The 14,930-nt window shown below is 43.3% G+C and overlaps 1 protein-coding gene across 6 annotated transcripts in view; it reads right to left on the bottom strand.

The window, feature by feature from the left end:
* Window positions 1–14,930, bottom strand: part of CLIP1 (CAP-Gly domain containing linker protein 1) — a 70,249-nt gene that overhangs the window by 2,804 nt on the left and 52,515 nt on the right. For 3 of the 6 annotated variants that reach the window (XM_068163435.1, XM_068163437.1, XM_068163439.1), the window contains 4 exons: window positions 13,822–13,928; window positions 10,683–10,803; window positions 5,062–5,114; window positions 2,653–2,673 (listed from right to left, as the gene is read on the bottom strand). In XM_068163435.1, the coding sequence (XP_068019536.1) occupies window positions 2,653–2,673; window positions 5,062–5,114; window positions 10,683–10,803; window positions 13,822–13,928 (302 nt within the window). The remainder of the gene's footprint in view (window positions 1–2,652; window positions 2,674–5,061; window positions 5,115–10,682; window positions 10,804–13,821; window positions 13,929–14,930) is intronic. The other 3 variants (XM_068163436.1, XM_068163438.1, XM_068163440.1) reach the window with 1 other exon arrangement.

Genomic DNA, 14,930 nt, shown 5'->3' with positions numbered 1-14,930 from the left:
GTGGTTCTTAAAATAATACCAAAAAAAAAAATCAATTCTGTACTTGACAAGGATTTTATATCTGAATAAAACACTTCAGATGTTACAACTGTGGAAACAAAGCAAAAAATGTTACCTAGGTAGAACATGCCAGAATCTGCATAGCATCGTATCCATTTGAATTTAAAGGAGCAAGTTACTAGGGTGGGGAGATACAGGATAAACAAACACATTGCACAGTGTTCCACAAAAGCTAACTCCAGAGTTTTGTTACTTCTTGAAAATTACTAGCGGGCAACAAAACACACATGCAAAGCTCATTGTACAGGTTGTCATGCAAAGCACTGATGATGCTGGAAATATCAGCTGGTCCTCACTAATTTCAGTGGCATCATTCTTTCCAGAAACATGGAGTTTCTGGGCCTTTACCAACTACTGCTTCAGCACAAACCCATGTGGGATTTGTGTGGGATCCATGTAAGAAGAGTTAAAAAGCAATCCTCCAGCACAGGCACAAACCCTTTCTGTGTGCTTACGTCCACTTCTCCCAACCTTTTTAGCTGATCTAGTACGAGAGAGAACTGTCTACAAATCCTGTCCTGACACTGATGTTAAGGCATCACAGCTATGACATGCTCCCACTGGGGCTATTGAGTCCTGCTAGGTCACACAGTACACAGATAAGTCCTCTGATGTGAGGATATTGTTACAAAAGCTTATTACCCCACAATCTGTGTTTCCTTCTCTGGGAGAGAAGCTGACTTTTCAGACCCCAGCAGTGCTCAGCAGCTGGCTGGCAGCTCTCAGTTTTCCATGCGATTCCAAACATTTTGGTTGAGATGGTCATGGTCTCACTGCCACAGTGAGCTGCTTCTGTTCTTACTAGTTGAGGGTGCTGAAGACAAACTAGGCTACCTGAACGTGAACCCACTACCCAAAGCCCTCGGAGCAGCCAATACTTCAAAGATACTAAGTGACATAAGGATTTAATTGAATGAAACTGTAATACATTCCCTAAGAACTGTCTGGGGGATTGAGAGCAGAACACATCCTTGTGGGATTGGTTAGTTTCAGATGGAAAAGTTTTCACATCCACAGTGTCTATAGTTAGTGAGAGCCATGATACCCAGCCCATGAAACAGTAAATCTCACCCACTCAAGGTAAACAGGAAACTCAACAATGAGAGCACAATTAATGCAATTCTTTCATTGTTAAGATTATACTTGGGAATGAAGACAGCAAGTGGAGAATCTGGGGTTTAGAAAAGCTGATACAGCTACCAAATCAGAACCAAAAGGGTGTTTTTTGGCTTTGGTATAGTTTTACAATGAGAGAATTAATATAAGCAGAAACACAACAAATTGCAGACTGCATGATCTTGCCTTCAAGTTATACCCTGCTAATAAAACTCAGGTTTTCGGTGTATCTTTTAACAGACCCAACTTTAATAGATCTGCTCACCAATCCCAGTTCAGCAAAGCATTAAAAGCATGGCAGCAGTCTGTTCCTCAGCAGGGTTACACACGTGCTCCAGTCCAACCCATGCTTTTAAACACTTGGTGGAATTGGATCGAAAGCACAGGGTGGTGGTGTGGGAAAGAAACATGCCACCATGTTTCCAGAGCTCCCCTCTCCAGTCCACAGTGGCAAATCCAACGTTTGCTAAAGGCTGGGGAAATGGGAAAGTACATCTGGAAGTTGCTGTCTACAAGCTCTGCTGTACTTGAGACTTCACCTGGGCTTCCCTTTGTTGTAGGAGAGCAAACGGAAACCGCAGTGACTCATCTCATGTTCAAGAGCTTGTTACTTCGCCACTGTTTCCACTTTCTGGTCAGATCTGCACCTCAGAGATCAAGACCAAACGTGTGTTTTGTACAAACATGGTTAACTTGCCGTTTATTTGGTTTGGTTTCAGCCACCACAACACTTAGGTGGCTGAAAAAGGCAAACACTTTCAGAGCATAGAGATACTATTTGCAAATTCAAGATAGAGTGTAGAATACTGTTACACAAGGGGAGAAGAACAAGAGAAGAAAAGAGGGGAGAAAACAAGAGGGGGGGAAAAAGGTCCCTGTACTGTTGTACTGGGTTGACTTTTTCCAGGGCAGTCTCTCCAGGAACTGTGCTTTACAGCTCCAGCTGCAGGCCCTTGAAATTGTTGGAAGTGGAAAGCCTACAAATAGAGTAGACACGTCACTACTTACAGATACGTAAGTGTGGATCACAGTTCGCTTCCAGCATCAGCCGAGTCTGCCCCAGCTTCAGTAAACGTAAGAGAAGTAAACATACGGAGCATGTGTGGAATGTGGAGTAACTCCCTAGTGATAACTTGCAAGAAAAATCTTGTGGGAACTACTTTTTCAGGGGAAAAAAAAAGGGGGAAAATTATTTGGTGAACTTTAACTTTTCCCCTGCCAGCTCAAGGCCAAAACGTGTGTGACAGGAGAGACTAAAGACAACCAACAACAGAAGTAATGTTGTCATTTCACCTGCCGTATTAAAGTCACCTTCCTGAGCAGGTTAACCCATGTTTATGAGCAGTGTGTGGAAGCCCATGGGGGAGAGAAGCTTTTGTTTTGTTTTGACATGACAATAAAGTAAAACTTAAAACTAAATCACCCAGATTCTTCCCTTACTACAAAAGTAAGAAATGCTAAGAATGAAGCAAATACCTTAAAGTGTTACTGGGCAAGCTTTAAAAATGCAAGATAACAAGAACCACATGTTAGAAACATGGAGTAGAAATCCAGAGTACTGTAAGGAAGAACTAAATGTGCACCAAGAGGCTTTTTTGGTTTGGGTAAAAAATATAGACTTTTTTATTTTCCTCTCCTTTATCTCTATCTATAGAGCTGAGTGTTTTTACAAAACAAAAGCAAGACACCAAGGGACAAAGGCAGCCAAAATATGTACAACGACTTCACTTAAAAAAAGAAAAGGAAAAAAATTATTTATTGTAACGTGGATAGACTTTCTTGAGTCTTACCAGTAAAGACACACAGATATAGCAAAGGAAGCAAGGGTAGGAAAGGGAAGAGAGAGGAATGAGATGAGTATTGAGAAATAGCGCACGCTCAAAGACAGTAAGACAGTTAACAACCCACAATGGACCTCATGAGCTGAGGTAACACAGAACCCCCTTAGATTCATGATCGTCCAGCTCCTGACACCCCTAGCCGGACCATTTCACAGAGGGAGTTGCTAAACTAAAGGAAGAGAATTCATGTGGGTGGAAGGTGAGAAAACTACTGCTAGGAGTTGGACCTAACTGAACCAAAATCATCTGTCATGATCTCAGATTCTTGAGACAAAAGGAAGAAATCATTGTTCATCTCATCACCAACCTCAGTGGAATCTGGGAGTTTAGAGAGACTTTCTTATTTAATTAGCTCTTCATTTAGCCTAACTTATTTTGTTAGCAACTAATATCATCTGCAAGCAGATTTTGACTCCTGCTGTCCTGCTTCAGTGACTGTTTCTGTCACTTATTTTATCCTTTGTATTGGAGTTTATTCAACACTGTTGAGGAATGTCATTAAGCCAGTCACAACCTTGGGCATCTCAGTGTAACTGACTGAGGGTCAAGTAATGTTAAACTTCACTCTAATAATTATCTAGATTATTTCAGGCAGCTCATAGAGTCAAAACAGAAGGAAAAACAGAGCCACACATCTTTCTTTTTAAAATTTACTGGAGCATTTGTCTTTTAAAATGTATGTTGGTGAAACAGAACAGTTGGAGACACACTGAATCACTCTTTGGTCTCCACTCCCTCCTTTCACTCAAGTAACTTCCAGGAGTTCCACTATTTAAAATTCACATTTTAACACATTATAAATAACAGACTACAAACAGCTGTGAACTGTCAGCAGCACTGATAGCCTCCTTTTCCCTCCCTTCCCCCACATCTCCTGCTGGAGGTGACCCTCAGTTGTTGTAACCATACTGATGGATGTCAAATGGTCTTCACACCAGATGAAGATTTCCCTCCGTAAATTCTCCTTCACCTCATCTCAAGTGACTTACATTTATGCTATTCTTGAGTGATCCAGTCTGTAAGGCTGGTTAAAGCTGGAGGTTCAGTTCTTGACTTGCCTCTCTACAAAACCTGACCAAACTCCTACTACATTTCTCTGAGGAAGCTTTATCTTGTGCCATGCCCCATGTGCCAGTTGTCCTTTGGAAGAGTGAGAGATACAGCAAAGCATGACCCACCTCCCAAATAACAGATTCATAGAGAATGAAAAAGGGATCAGTGCCTAACCCTGAGGAGCTAAGGATGTGCACAGACAGCACTCACTGTTCTTTGTTCTGACCATTATAAATTCAGGAACTTAACAGGGGTTGTTTGTTTGTCCTGGAACACACTTAGTGTCATAGAGAGCTGCGTTGTTTTCCAAGGATTTATATAACTACTTCTGAAAAGCCCACATTGCCCTGAAGACATCGTGGCACTTAGCCAAGCAGCCTTCCAGACACATATTGCGCAAGGACAGTAAATTTTGTACTCGGGACCATTTACTGAAGAGCACAGTTTACAGATGGATGCCCCAGTCACCCAGGACAAATCTCCTGGTTACTTCAGAACAGTGCTGAATGAACTGCAATAACCACTGCCACAAGCAGCCCAAGAGCCCCAGGATGTGACAACAATCCACTGAGTGCTGCTTTTAGTTTTTTAATAGCAACCCTCAGCAGCACTGTGGTTTGCCATTATTCCTCAAGACCTTGATGGGTCAGATCTGCATGATGCTTTATCATCAGACTGAGGGACAATTCAACATTTCAGAACAGATTAAAACCAGACACTAAACTGGTTACTGAAAACAGAAAGAACTGCTACAGCACACAAGGTGCACAGCCAGGAGGAAATGGTAAATACCACTGCTTACATTAACACAGTTACATTTCCCACTCACTTTTAATGAGGAAAATGTGGAAGATACCATCTATAATCCAATGTGTGTAACAGCCTCAACACTTAACTGTGATACAACATTAAAAAACCCTTTTTCTTAGTGTTGGCTTGAAGTGTTCTGTCAGACTTTATAGCTAAACACACACCAGAACAAACAACTTACCTCTTTTTCATCTCTAATAATTGGTTATTGAGTACTGATCTTTCCTCTTCCAGCTAAAACACAAGGACAAAAAAAGACTACAGTTAGTACACTAAGGATCTTTTCCTTAACATCAAAGAATCATTACCATCGTGAAGCAAATGTGGGAGAGGCCACAGAGCCTAAAAATCCTCAGGGACATCAATTTGCGACTAGGACAACACACACATCCAGACATAACATATTCAGTGACCAAGACTATTAGCTAGTGAGGGGCTACTACTACTTGAGGTAGTTATTTTCCCCTCCTGTGCACACAAGAGGGGTGTGAGATTTGTATTTCCAGGCCCCATAAACAAGCAAGAAAAGTCAGAGAACACTGTGGGCACCTGGGTGTTAAGTTTATTGATGAATCACTGGATTTGCTGCTGTCCTAACCTGGATAACGGCAGTGCTGTTCTGTATTTGTTACTGTCCCGTTCTTTAGAGATAAATTATTGATCCTGTAAGCTGTTGGTTTGGTGCCTGTTACCATATCCTAAACCTGTAACAACTGAAAACATTGCTGCTGCAGGTTCTTGAGGTTGAAACAGAGAGGAACAGGTAGGCTCAGGAAACACAAAACAACCAACCACAATTTGCCTAACAACAAAACTGTGAAGGCCCACCAGAGAAACACTGGGGTAACTGAACTTCTGAGAAGGTTAAGAAATTCAGTATTTTTCAGGCCAATTAACCAGTGTTCACCCCCTCCTCCTTTCTTTTTACTCAATGGCCAAATGCAGCAATTACTGCCCTGCAGAGCTGCTTATAGTAGCAACTACCTGTGCCGTGACTTGAAGGCAATCTCTGGATTTCACAAGCTTTCAGGCTTCATTCCCAATGTTAGCAGACACACATTTATGATGGAAACCTCAGAGCCCCAGGAACAGCAGCAAATGGTTTCTTACTAAATACTTTCAGCACTTTGCAGACATTCAAGTTTGGCACAGACAGGCAGGGAAAACATTAAGTAAGTTGTGATGAGAAGGAAGCTTGTCTGCCAGCTTCCAAGACCGGAAGAGATAAACAGTCTCCTCAATATTCTCTGACAGCTTACCTTCTCCTCAGTGCTATTAAGCCTTCCCAGTTCAAGATTAATTGATATCATTCTGCTGGAACCTAATCAGACAACTTTATTGATATGAAAACCAGATACCAGAAGAGTGTAGAGAGACTAACATTAACTAGTCTTAAAACAAATCAAATTGTCCCTCTCAAGGAAAGTGACCACTGTAAGACTGCAGAGCAGCCACAGCACTATGGGGTACAGCCAAATTTTTCCTGCAGGCAAGTCAAAGCCAGCAAGTTCAGCAGCTGCACAAAGTATGCCCCCTTCTGAGAATTTTTGTCTGCTTCCTACACAGAGGCAGCCTCTCTGAACTGACATCTCCAGAGACCGATGACAAAGAAAAGGAAGGAAAAAAGAATATGAGAATTCTGAGAAATGATTCACTTGCAAACCCCAATGACCTGCATGCTATGGAGCTGCCTCTCCAGACCTGACTCTGACATCTATTTTATATGGCCCCTCTCCTCTTTAGACTCACACTGCAATCTCTTCTCCAGCTGGTTTTTTGGACTGCTCTGCCTCTACTAGCACCAGCATTTCTCTGTGGTCACATGGTGCAGCACTAACCTGGCCACGTTCCACAATCAAACTGCTTTGTTTCACCCCAGGCTAGCTTAACTTCTGCTGCTCATGCTCCTGACTGCCACTTGCAATTAGAAAAATCCTCTTACTGATGTTATTCATACTTTGGCCACCACAGAGAGGCTTGATGCACCCCCCTTTAATCAGTTTCTTTTAGGAAAAGGTTGTGGTGCCTGCTTAGCTTGGAAAATCCTTCAACGTCTGTGGAGTGCTCCAAGACTGTAAGTGTAAATCCTGCATTTCTTTTCCCTTTCAGTTCCCTGGTTGGGAAGGTATGAGTGACAGTTGTACAGACCAAGAGAGAAGCAGATTTAAAAGAGAGAAAGAGTAAAGAAAAATATGTTAGGGGAGTTGTGCAGCTTCTGAACACCTGTTGCAGCTGCAGGAGCCATGGATCAAACCTTCATCAGCTTTCTGGTAGAAGAGGACAAAGGACACCCCTTCTCTCATCAGCATTGCCTCAGGAGTCTGCTCACTCTCTCATTACCCTCAGGGCAGACTTCTCACATACCTTTAATAAAAGATGGATCAGCTGAGTGAGTGTTTCCACACTTTTTTCAACGAAGCTGGAGGCTGAAGCTCCCCAAACTCCACAACAAATAATTTGAAACTAGAAAAGTTCCCCGAGCTCGGTATTTATTTGACTGGGGATCTTTAACTAATTACAAACAGCTAATTACTTATGGATCAATATAGAAAAGCACCCCTCAGCATCTTTAGTACAAGACACTTTAACCTTTAGCTGTCAGGATAAATCATTCATGAACGAATATTCATTAATTTTGCACAGTGTGTCACAGGCAGCCACAGATTCCCTAACCCAGCTGAGAAACACCAGAATTTACAGTTACCATAGCGACTGCTCACAATCCTTACAACATCTTTGCTACCTTTCCTACCGCAGTTGGATAAACTCACACAGGCTGGAGCACTGCTGCATTCTGTGCTTCCCTCCCAACTGTCCCATTCTTTCAGCATCCACTGCATAAAACACAGCTCTAAGAGTGATCCTGCTGCGTCAAACCTCCTGTCACCGCGGACACTTGTTAGAATAAACCTTTATTAGAATAAACCAAACCAGGTTGGAAGAGACCTTCAAGATCATCGTGTCCAACCCATCAACCAATCCAACCCACCCAAACAGCTAACCCATGGCACCAAGCACCCCATCAAGTCTCTTTCTGAACACCTTCAATGACGGCGACTCCACCACCTCCCCGGGTAACCCATTCCATAGCGCAATCACTCTCTCTGTATAGAACTTCTTCCTAACATCCAACCTGAACCTCCCCTGGTGCAGCCTGAGACTGTGTCCTCTTGTTCTGGTACTGGGTGCCTGGGAGAAGAGACCATCATCAGCCTGTCTACAACCTCCCTTCAGGTAGTTGTAGAGAGTGATAAGGTCACCCCTGAGTCTCCTCTTCTCCGGGCTAAGCAGCCCCAGCTCCCTCAGCCTCTCCTCATAGGGCTTGTGTTCCAAACCCTTCACCAACTTTGTTGCTCTTCTCTGGACTCGTTCCAGCAAGTCAACTTCCTTCCTAAACTGAGGGGCCCAGAACTGGACACAGTACTCGAGGTGTGGCCTCAAAAACTGTGTTCTCAAAAACTGAATGGAACAATTCTTCAAAGCTTTCACTTCCCCCACATAGCCTGAACCAAGGAAGCCCAAAGCATGCTGCAGCGTGGTGCCTGGACATGGTGTACAGTCACCTGAGGAACAGCAAAGCAGAGCTGGTGCCTGAGCCTGTGCTGGCCCAAGACAGTGCTGTCTGTGTGAGAATCCTAAAGGCCAGCTGGGATTCCTGCTGGTTCATGAAGTGAACCAAGAAGAGTCTAAGGTGGAAAAGGGGACTGTAAGTCTAGGCTGGGTAATATCTAAACTGAGTGTAACAGAAGTCCTGCTCCTTGGGGTAAGAGCAGGTTCCTATCGTCCTGGAAAGGATGCTCAGTACTTCACAGGCTGCAGCTCAGACAGGGAGTGCTTTTTAGGCACAAGCAGGAAATAGGACAGTTCTGGGCAGGTGAGTCTCATGTTCCACCAAGAACCACACAATACCGAGTGGAGAGGAGCTGCACTCAATTATGTGGTGCTCAGCAGGAAACCTGCATTTTAAATTACATCATTTTGCCTTTGTTCCTTTTGCCACTACAGAGCTCCCTGGAATACCAAATGCCTCTTCCAGCCTTTTAGCAGGCCACACAGTTCACTAGACCTGAAGACACCATGGCCCACATACTATGTTTAGGAAATGAACAGATGGCATTCCCACGTTTCCAAGATTCAGATTACACCACCCTCCGGAAGAGGACATAATGCAGCACCGATGGCTGAAGGAGGCAAACAGACTTCCTCCAGGCTCTAGCGAATCTTGCAGATCTTTGATCTTGAAGCTATCTACTCATGGGCAGAAAGGTAACAGTGCAAGTGAACCAAGAATATTCCTATCTGCAGGATGACTAACCACAGGTTACAGCTGTCTGTCCTGGCAAGGAGAGAAGGATCCCTGCTGAAGAATCCACAGTAGGCAGGATGCAGACAGCAGGATTCCATCACAAGCTCATCTGGAAACAACAGAGTCCACAGACGGAGGTTACAGTGACCACTGCTAGCCTATGCCTTGGGGGCCAGCGGACCCCTCCCCTTGGGTGCAGGCAGACACAGGCAGAAAGATTTGACCAACATTGCTGAATCCTACTGAAGTTACAACTCTTGCTGGAAATGCCAGGTTGCCTCCAAGATGCTGAAATAATTTAAGAAAAATATGTGGGAGTGGTGAGCAGAGCTCCCACTGGCTGCTCAGGATGACAGCCTTCTCTTACCACATCACTACTCAGATGCAGCATGAGTCAGTGCTTGAGCCCACACGTCTGGGACTCTTGTTAATCATCTCTAAAGGCTTCTTAGGATGAAGCAGCTCGTGCATTACTCCTGTCAGCAGCCAAAAGGGTTCAGAAACTGGCCAGATCCCTAGTCATCCATCCTCAGTATTTCCAAACAGAAGCCTTGGGAAAAAGTCAACTTCTTGGCTTTAAACTATTAGGCTTTGTTGCAGGATGGAGGAGATCTGTTCCAATGCCACTGGGAACAGGCACACCCCTCTTCTGCACAAGTGCCATCTCAGAGATATAAACCTCTGTCTTCTATGTTTTTGCTTTTGGTCTGGATCTTCCAAAGACAACTTCATGGTGTGGCTGTTACTAGAGCTGCTCCACATGAACTAAACCCCACCACATTTCATGGCTGGAAATCTGATTTCGCTTTTGGAAAGTATCAATGTGTAAGCTGTGCAACTAAGCCCATGCTTTAAGATTCCAACAACACACTGAAACATAACAGTAAAAGATAAAAATACAAACTTGAGTTCCCTTATCTCCTGCAAATTACCACCAGAAAAACATCACACATTGATTCTGATCCTCCAGCAGCCACTGCCTGTCTGCAGCGCTGCTCCTGTACGTGCATAGTATGAAGTTTAAGCAAAGCACACACGTGCAGAGCGTGTTTTAGAGACAGTTCAAGTAATCTTATATAGCATTCTAAAAAGCATCCTAAATACTGTTGTTGTTTTTTTTCAGTGGGAAGATAGAGCAGGAATAAGGAGATTAAACAGCCAGAGTTCCTTAGTACTGAGTAGATGGAGATTTCCACAGTTGTGTAACAAAATGACTGCCGACAGAAATAGCAAGTGTCTGTTAATACATTAGGCTCCAGTATATTTAATTTATGCTCTTTCCCAAGCCTCCTAATATCCCTCCATGCGTTACATAACCTTCTGCTATCCTGCAGCTCTAACATCCCCGTGCAGGTGGCTTCCAAATTTATTGTAAAGCACTCTCAGCACAACTCATCCCTCAAGCAGCAACATGCAGTGCAACACCAGCCTGGCAGCAGCAGAAACAGCACATGCAGCACCTTCACCACGGATCAGAAACAGTGTGGCCACTCTACCTTCTGGTGACTTGTGACTTCGTCCCTGCTCCTGCCCAGCTCCTCGGCAAGTTTCACGTTCTCCTCTTGCAAAGCTTCGAGCTGCTGGGACTTCTGAGCTGCTGCCAGCTTCAGCGCTTCGCTGTGAGGACAGAGAGTGCATCGTTACCATAGGAACGAGAGAGGCAAGAAAAAACTGTGGGAGAGCTTCAGCTTCACAGCTTGGAAAAATACATCTAGGTCACGTGTCTGATGGGATCTATAATAAAGGTGACATCTATACCGCAGAGGCACAGGGGCAGGGTTAACCCTGAAGAGCTGCAGTGGCACAAAACTCCTTTTCCTTTCAGTCTGGAAGTTCTGTGTGTCTCCAATGACTTGGAAACCCTTGGGCTTAGAAAAACACAGTAGGGTTTGACAAGAGTGTTGGCGAGGTTTATAGCCTGGACTTGCTGAGAAGTGAACTTTGCAGCCAAAGGTAAAACATGAGAACTGGTTAAAAACAAGGGCAAAAAAAAAAGAGGGGGAAAAAAAAAGGAGGTGGAAAAAGAAAGAAAGCTCACAGTTACTCTTTAAATACTCAGATACTTCCTACAAGGTCTGACACCCAAACATAGCAGAATGTGCAAGAGCACAGGAGGCAAAGCAGGAGTGTATCTAATCTATTGCATATTTTCACAGATACAAAACTGAAAACGAGACAAAACAAAGGCTGAAGGGAAAAAGAAACAAAAGAAGATGGGTTTGTGTGTTCCATTAGCCAAGGTTGCTACTGGAGTGTGTGCTTTCCTTCAAGCAAATTTATTTTCAACACATGTTGGAATAGAATATTTGGCGTCCCTGCCTGTAACAGGAGCGACCGACACAAGTTCTTAGATTTGACAATGTCTTTGAAATAATAACCCCCCCTTCATGTCACATACCAATAATTGCCATCACTGTGTTTTGTTTTCATAATGAGGAGCCTCAGCACCCCTGTGTACCAGAATTACACAGTTAAACCCTGACTGGAGTATTAAAAATACTTTTACGACTGTGGGAGGTGGAAGAACCCAAAGTCAGAAATTCAGGCAAGCAGTCTGAAAGACAAGGACTCTGTGCTCTGTCACTGGGCACATTCAAACAAAGGGAAGTGTGGGTCGCTCTTTGAATTCAGCACCTAACATGCCCAAGGTTTTCCAACCCTTTATCCATGTCTGGTCTCACTTTGACCAGTTTCCAATTCAATCTAGAGTGGATTAAACCAGCCAGCTCACACCACTGAGCACTGCTTCAAATTCTCTTGGTATGAAGCTGCTTGCTGAGACAGGAACATTCCTATTTTTAACAGTGATTGTTTGCTGAACTGCAGCACCAACCTGTTCTCTTCTCTTTGCTTTCTGCATTGAAGTCGAGATTCAGGGCTTGGTAAATAAGCACACTAAATGCTGGGGTCAACTTGTGCAAAATGCTCCTTAGTGTTTAATGCCAAGGAACTTAGTACTTGACAGTAAGCAGGACTAAATAAGTACATAACATACAGCTGGTATTTCTGCCTTCATCCTAGTTTAACATGAAGGCTCTTTCACAAAGGACTCCAGCAGCCCTGTAACACCCTCCTGCCTCCAAAATGCAGTCGCTGCTCTAGAGGCAGCAGCATGTCTCCACCTACAGTCATGACTCCTGTGGCAGCATTTCCCTCTGCTCCCCTTTGCAAAGGCCAGGGCACTGCCCTCAGCAACCAGCCTCTCAAAGGGCTTCTCACTATTCACAACACTGCTCATCAAGAAATGCTCATTATCGAGCTAATTCCTTACTCTGATGAAAACAAGTAATGCACAAACAACAGCTAGACAAGCTGCCACTTATCCACCACATCTCTGACCACTGATGATTAGAGACCACATTCAGCAACACTCTACCACTAAAATTAACATTAAGGAAAAAAAAATGATTGAAAAGCCCCAGAAGGTGATCAGGATTCATGAGAACACCTTCCAGTGCTGGAGATTTTCAAGGAAGGATTGTCTATGAATAATTTCTGCTTGACAAATTCCAGTCTAACATATTTTGTCTTCCCACAACAGCAGAGCCTGCTAGCCCCTTGCTGTTCTACCATTACAGCAACTAGTTTGGAAACAATTATTTTGCTTTGGCATTTCCCATGAGCACTGAGGCAGGCAGTAACTGCCCATGGAACTAAAGCCTGCCTTTCTCAGAGGAGGCTGCTGTCTATACAAGCAGGCAGGGATTTAAAAGCAAGCAGCAAAACCTGTCAGTCATACAGAAACTCAGCATTAATTCTGTGTACTGATTTCCTTTGTGCCCTTGCCTTCACCCCAGAGCGGTGCTTAAGAACTGTCACAAAATTACTTATATGACTCACAATAATAATAATCAGTCAAAGCTGCTCTTAGCTCTCAGTCCAGCTCTCACTCCATGACTCAAGAACTTCTTCTTAGAGTGCAGGTGGGAACAGATTTAATGCATTGTCTCTCTGACAGCTGGGGGAACAGCAGCTACTGCAGGGTAGCAGTAACTGGGATTTTATTCACAGTGATGCAACAAAGCTTTGATACAGTGAGATTCCACAAGACAAACTATATCAGATGCTTTGCAGCTAATTTGTTTGTGCAGACTGTTACACATAATTCTGAGAGGTAATTTATGATATGAAGCATCTCCAATGAAAAGCAATTAACTCTAGGTTTACATACTACATATGGCATTTGTATTGTATGAGTTGGAAAGCATGTGTGCAGTGGGGCAATGGGAATAAACTGGATAAAGCCATCAGTGAAAAATAAAAGCAGAACTAGATTTTATACAAAGAAAGCCACTTAAAACCTCCTTAACCCTCCAAGTGTACTTGGCATTAAAACCAAACAGAATTTCTTTATAATAAAGCCTTTAACATAATCCACTGCCCTCACGTGGCAGAAGTCTATTTACCCCAACAAATTATTTCAAACAATGCTTGGAGTGAAGGATTTGCTTCAATACCCTTTGGCAATTCACAAGCAACATTGTGATTTCAAGTTTTATATATGACAAACTCCTATTTAATTCTGTCCTAATAGCTGCTTTACAAGTGAGGATATTGGGAAGGTACTGAAAGACAACTGTCCAAAAGGTAAATGTAACTAACTACACAAAGGAATAATTTAACTGAAATACTTACAATTCTTTTCTAAGCTCTTCCACTTTCTTGTTCTCCAGATTTAGAAGCTCTTTTGATTTATTAAGTTCCTCTTCATTTTTCAGGTTGTTTTGTTTAAGCATGTCCAACTTAAAGAGAAAAAAAAGCACATTCATTAGACTAATGAAATGATACAGTTCTTAGGAGTAGTACTCAGAAAAGATGTGCAGCAAAATGGGGGCCTGAGTTGAGCTGCTCCAATTTTTCATCCTCAGTCCTTAAATCAGTTCAGTCTGTAGTGAAAAGCAACAACAAAATCTTACGAGACTTCCTGTATTTCAGCTGCACAGAGAATTCAAAATCCATTGAAGAGCAGTTTACAGTCATTGGTGTATCCCCAAACAGAAAAGGTAAAGCTCCATAGTGCCTCCACTTTAAAGGACTCAAAGCATGTTTTTGCTTAACTCTACACTGGGTTAAAAAATACAATCAGCTGTTGCTTTATCTTTATTCCTCTAAGATAACTGCTAAAAAGTTCTGCTTTTCAATACCTTAAATTCTGAGAAACAGTAGGCTGGGTCTTGTGCTTGCAACCCTAAGAAATTAATTCCTTCCAGAGCTCTCGTGGCATGGGACAAAGTGCTGTATATCTCTTTACTAGAGCTTGCCATCTACCACATAAACACCACAGGCTTCTGACTCTTCTTTGTTGGTGTTCAGCAACACATTATATTACATAACAGATAATCTTCAGCTGTTCACTCTCCTGGCTTTACAGGACCCTGCTGATTATTTTTTTCCTAATCCAGAAAACGCCCTCCTGCCATTGTTAACGTCACCACTCAATTCTGGAGTTATCAGCGCCTGCTGGCAAGCGCCCCTACTGCAGCGCATGCTGTGCTCTTTGGTTAGCCCAGCTGTTCACCACCCAGTACTGCAAGAGCTGCAAGAGGTGAAAGAGCCATTGAAGGATGCTCAAGATCTGCAGGAAAGGCACCAGCTCAGTGTTAGACTAGATACTCTGGGCTAAAAGGAGCATGGGAGAGATTAGTGAGGATATCCTTTCCTTCTTTGAATGCTGAAACACCATAAACTGTTGGGAGGATGTAGACTGAACAGGGGTCCCTAGAGGAACTGCTGTACACGTTGGA

This window comes from Melanerpes formicivorus, unplaced genomic scaffold (genome assembly GCF_026170545.1).
Source record: "Melanerpes formicivorus ecotype bairdi unplaced genomic scaffold, bMelFor1.0.p_v2 SCAF_72, whole genome shotgun sequence".
NCBI classification, from domain to species: Eukaryota; Metazoa; Chordata; class Aves; order Piciformes; family Picidae; genus Melanerpes; species Melanerpes formicivorus.
This window is presented reverse-complemented; position numbering and strand designations above follow the sequence as displayed.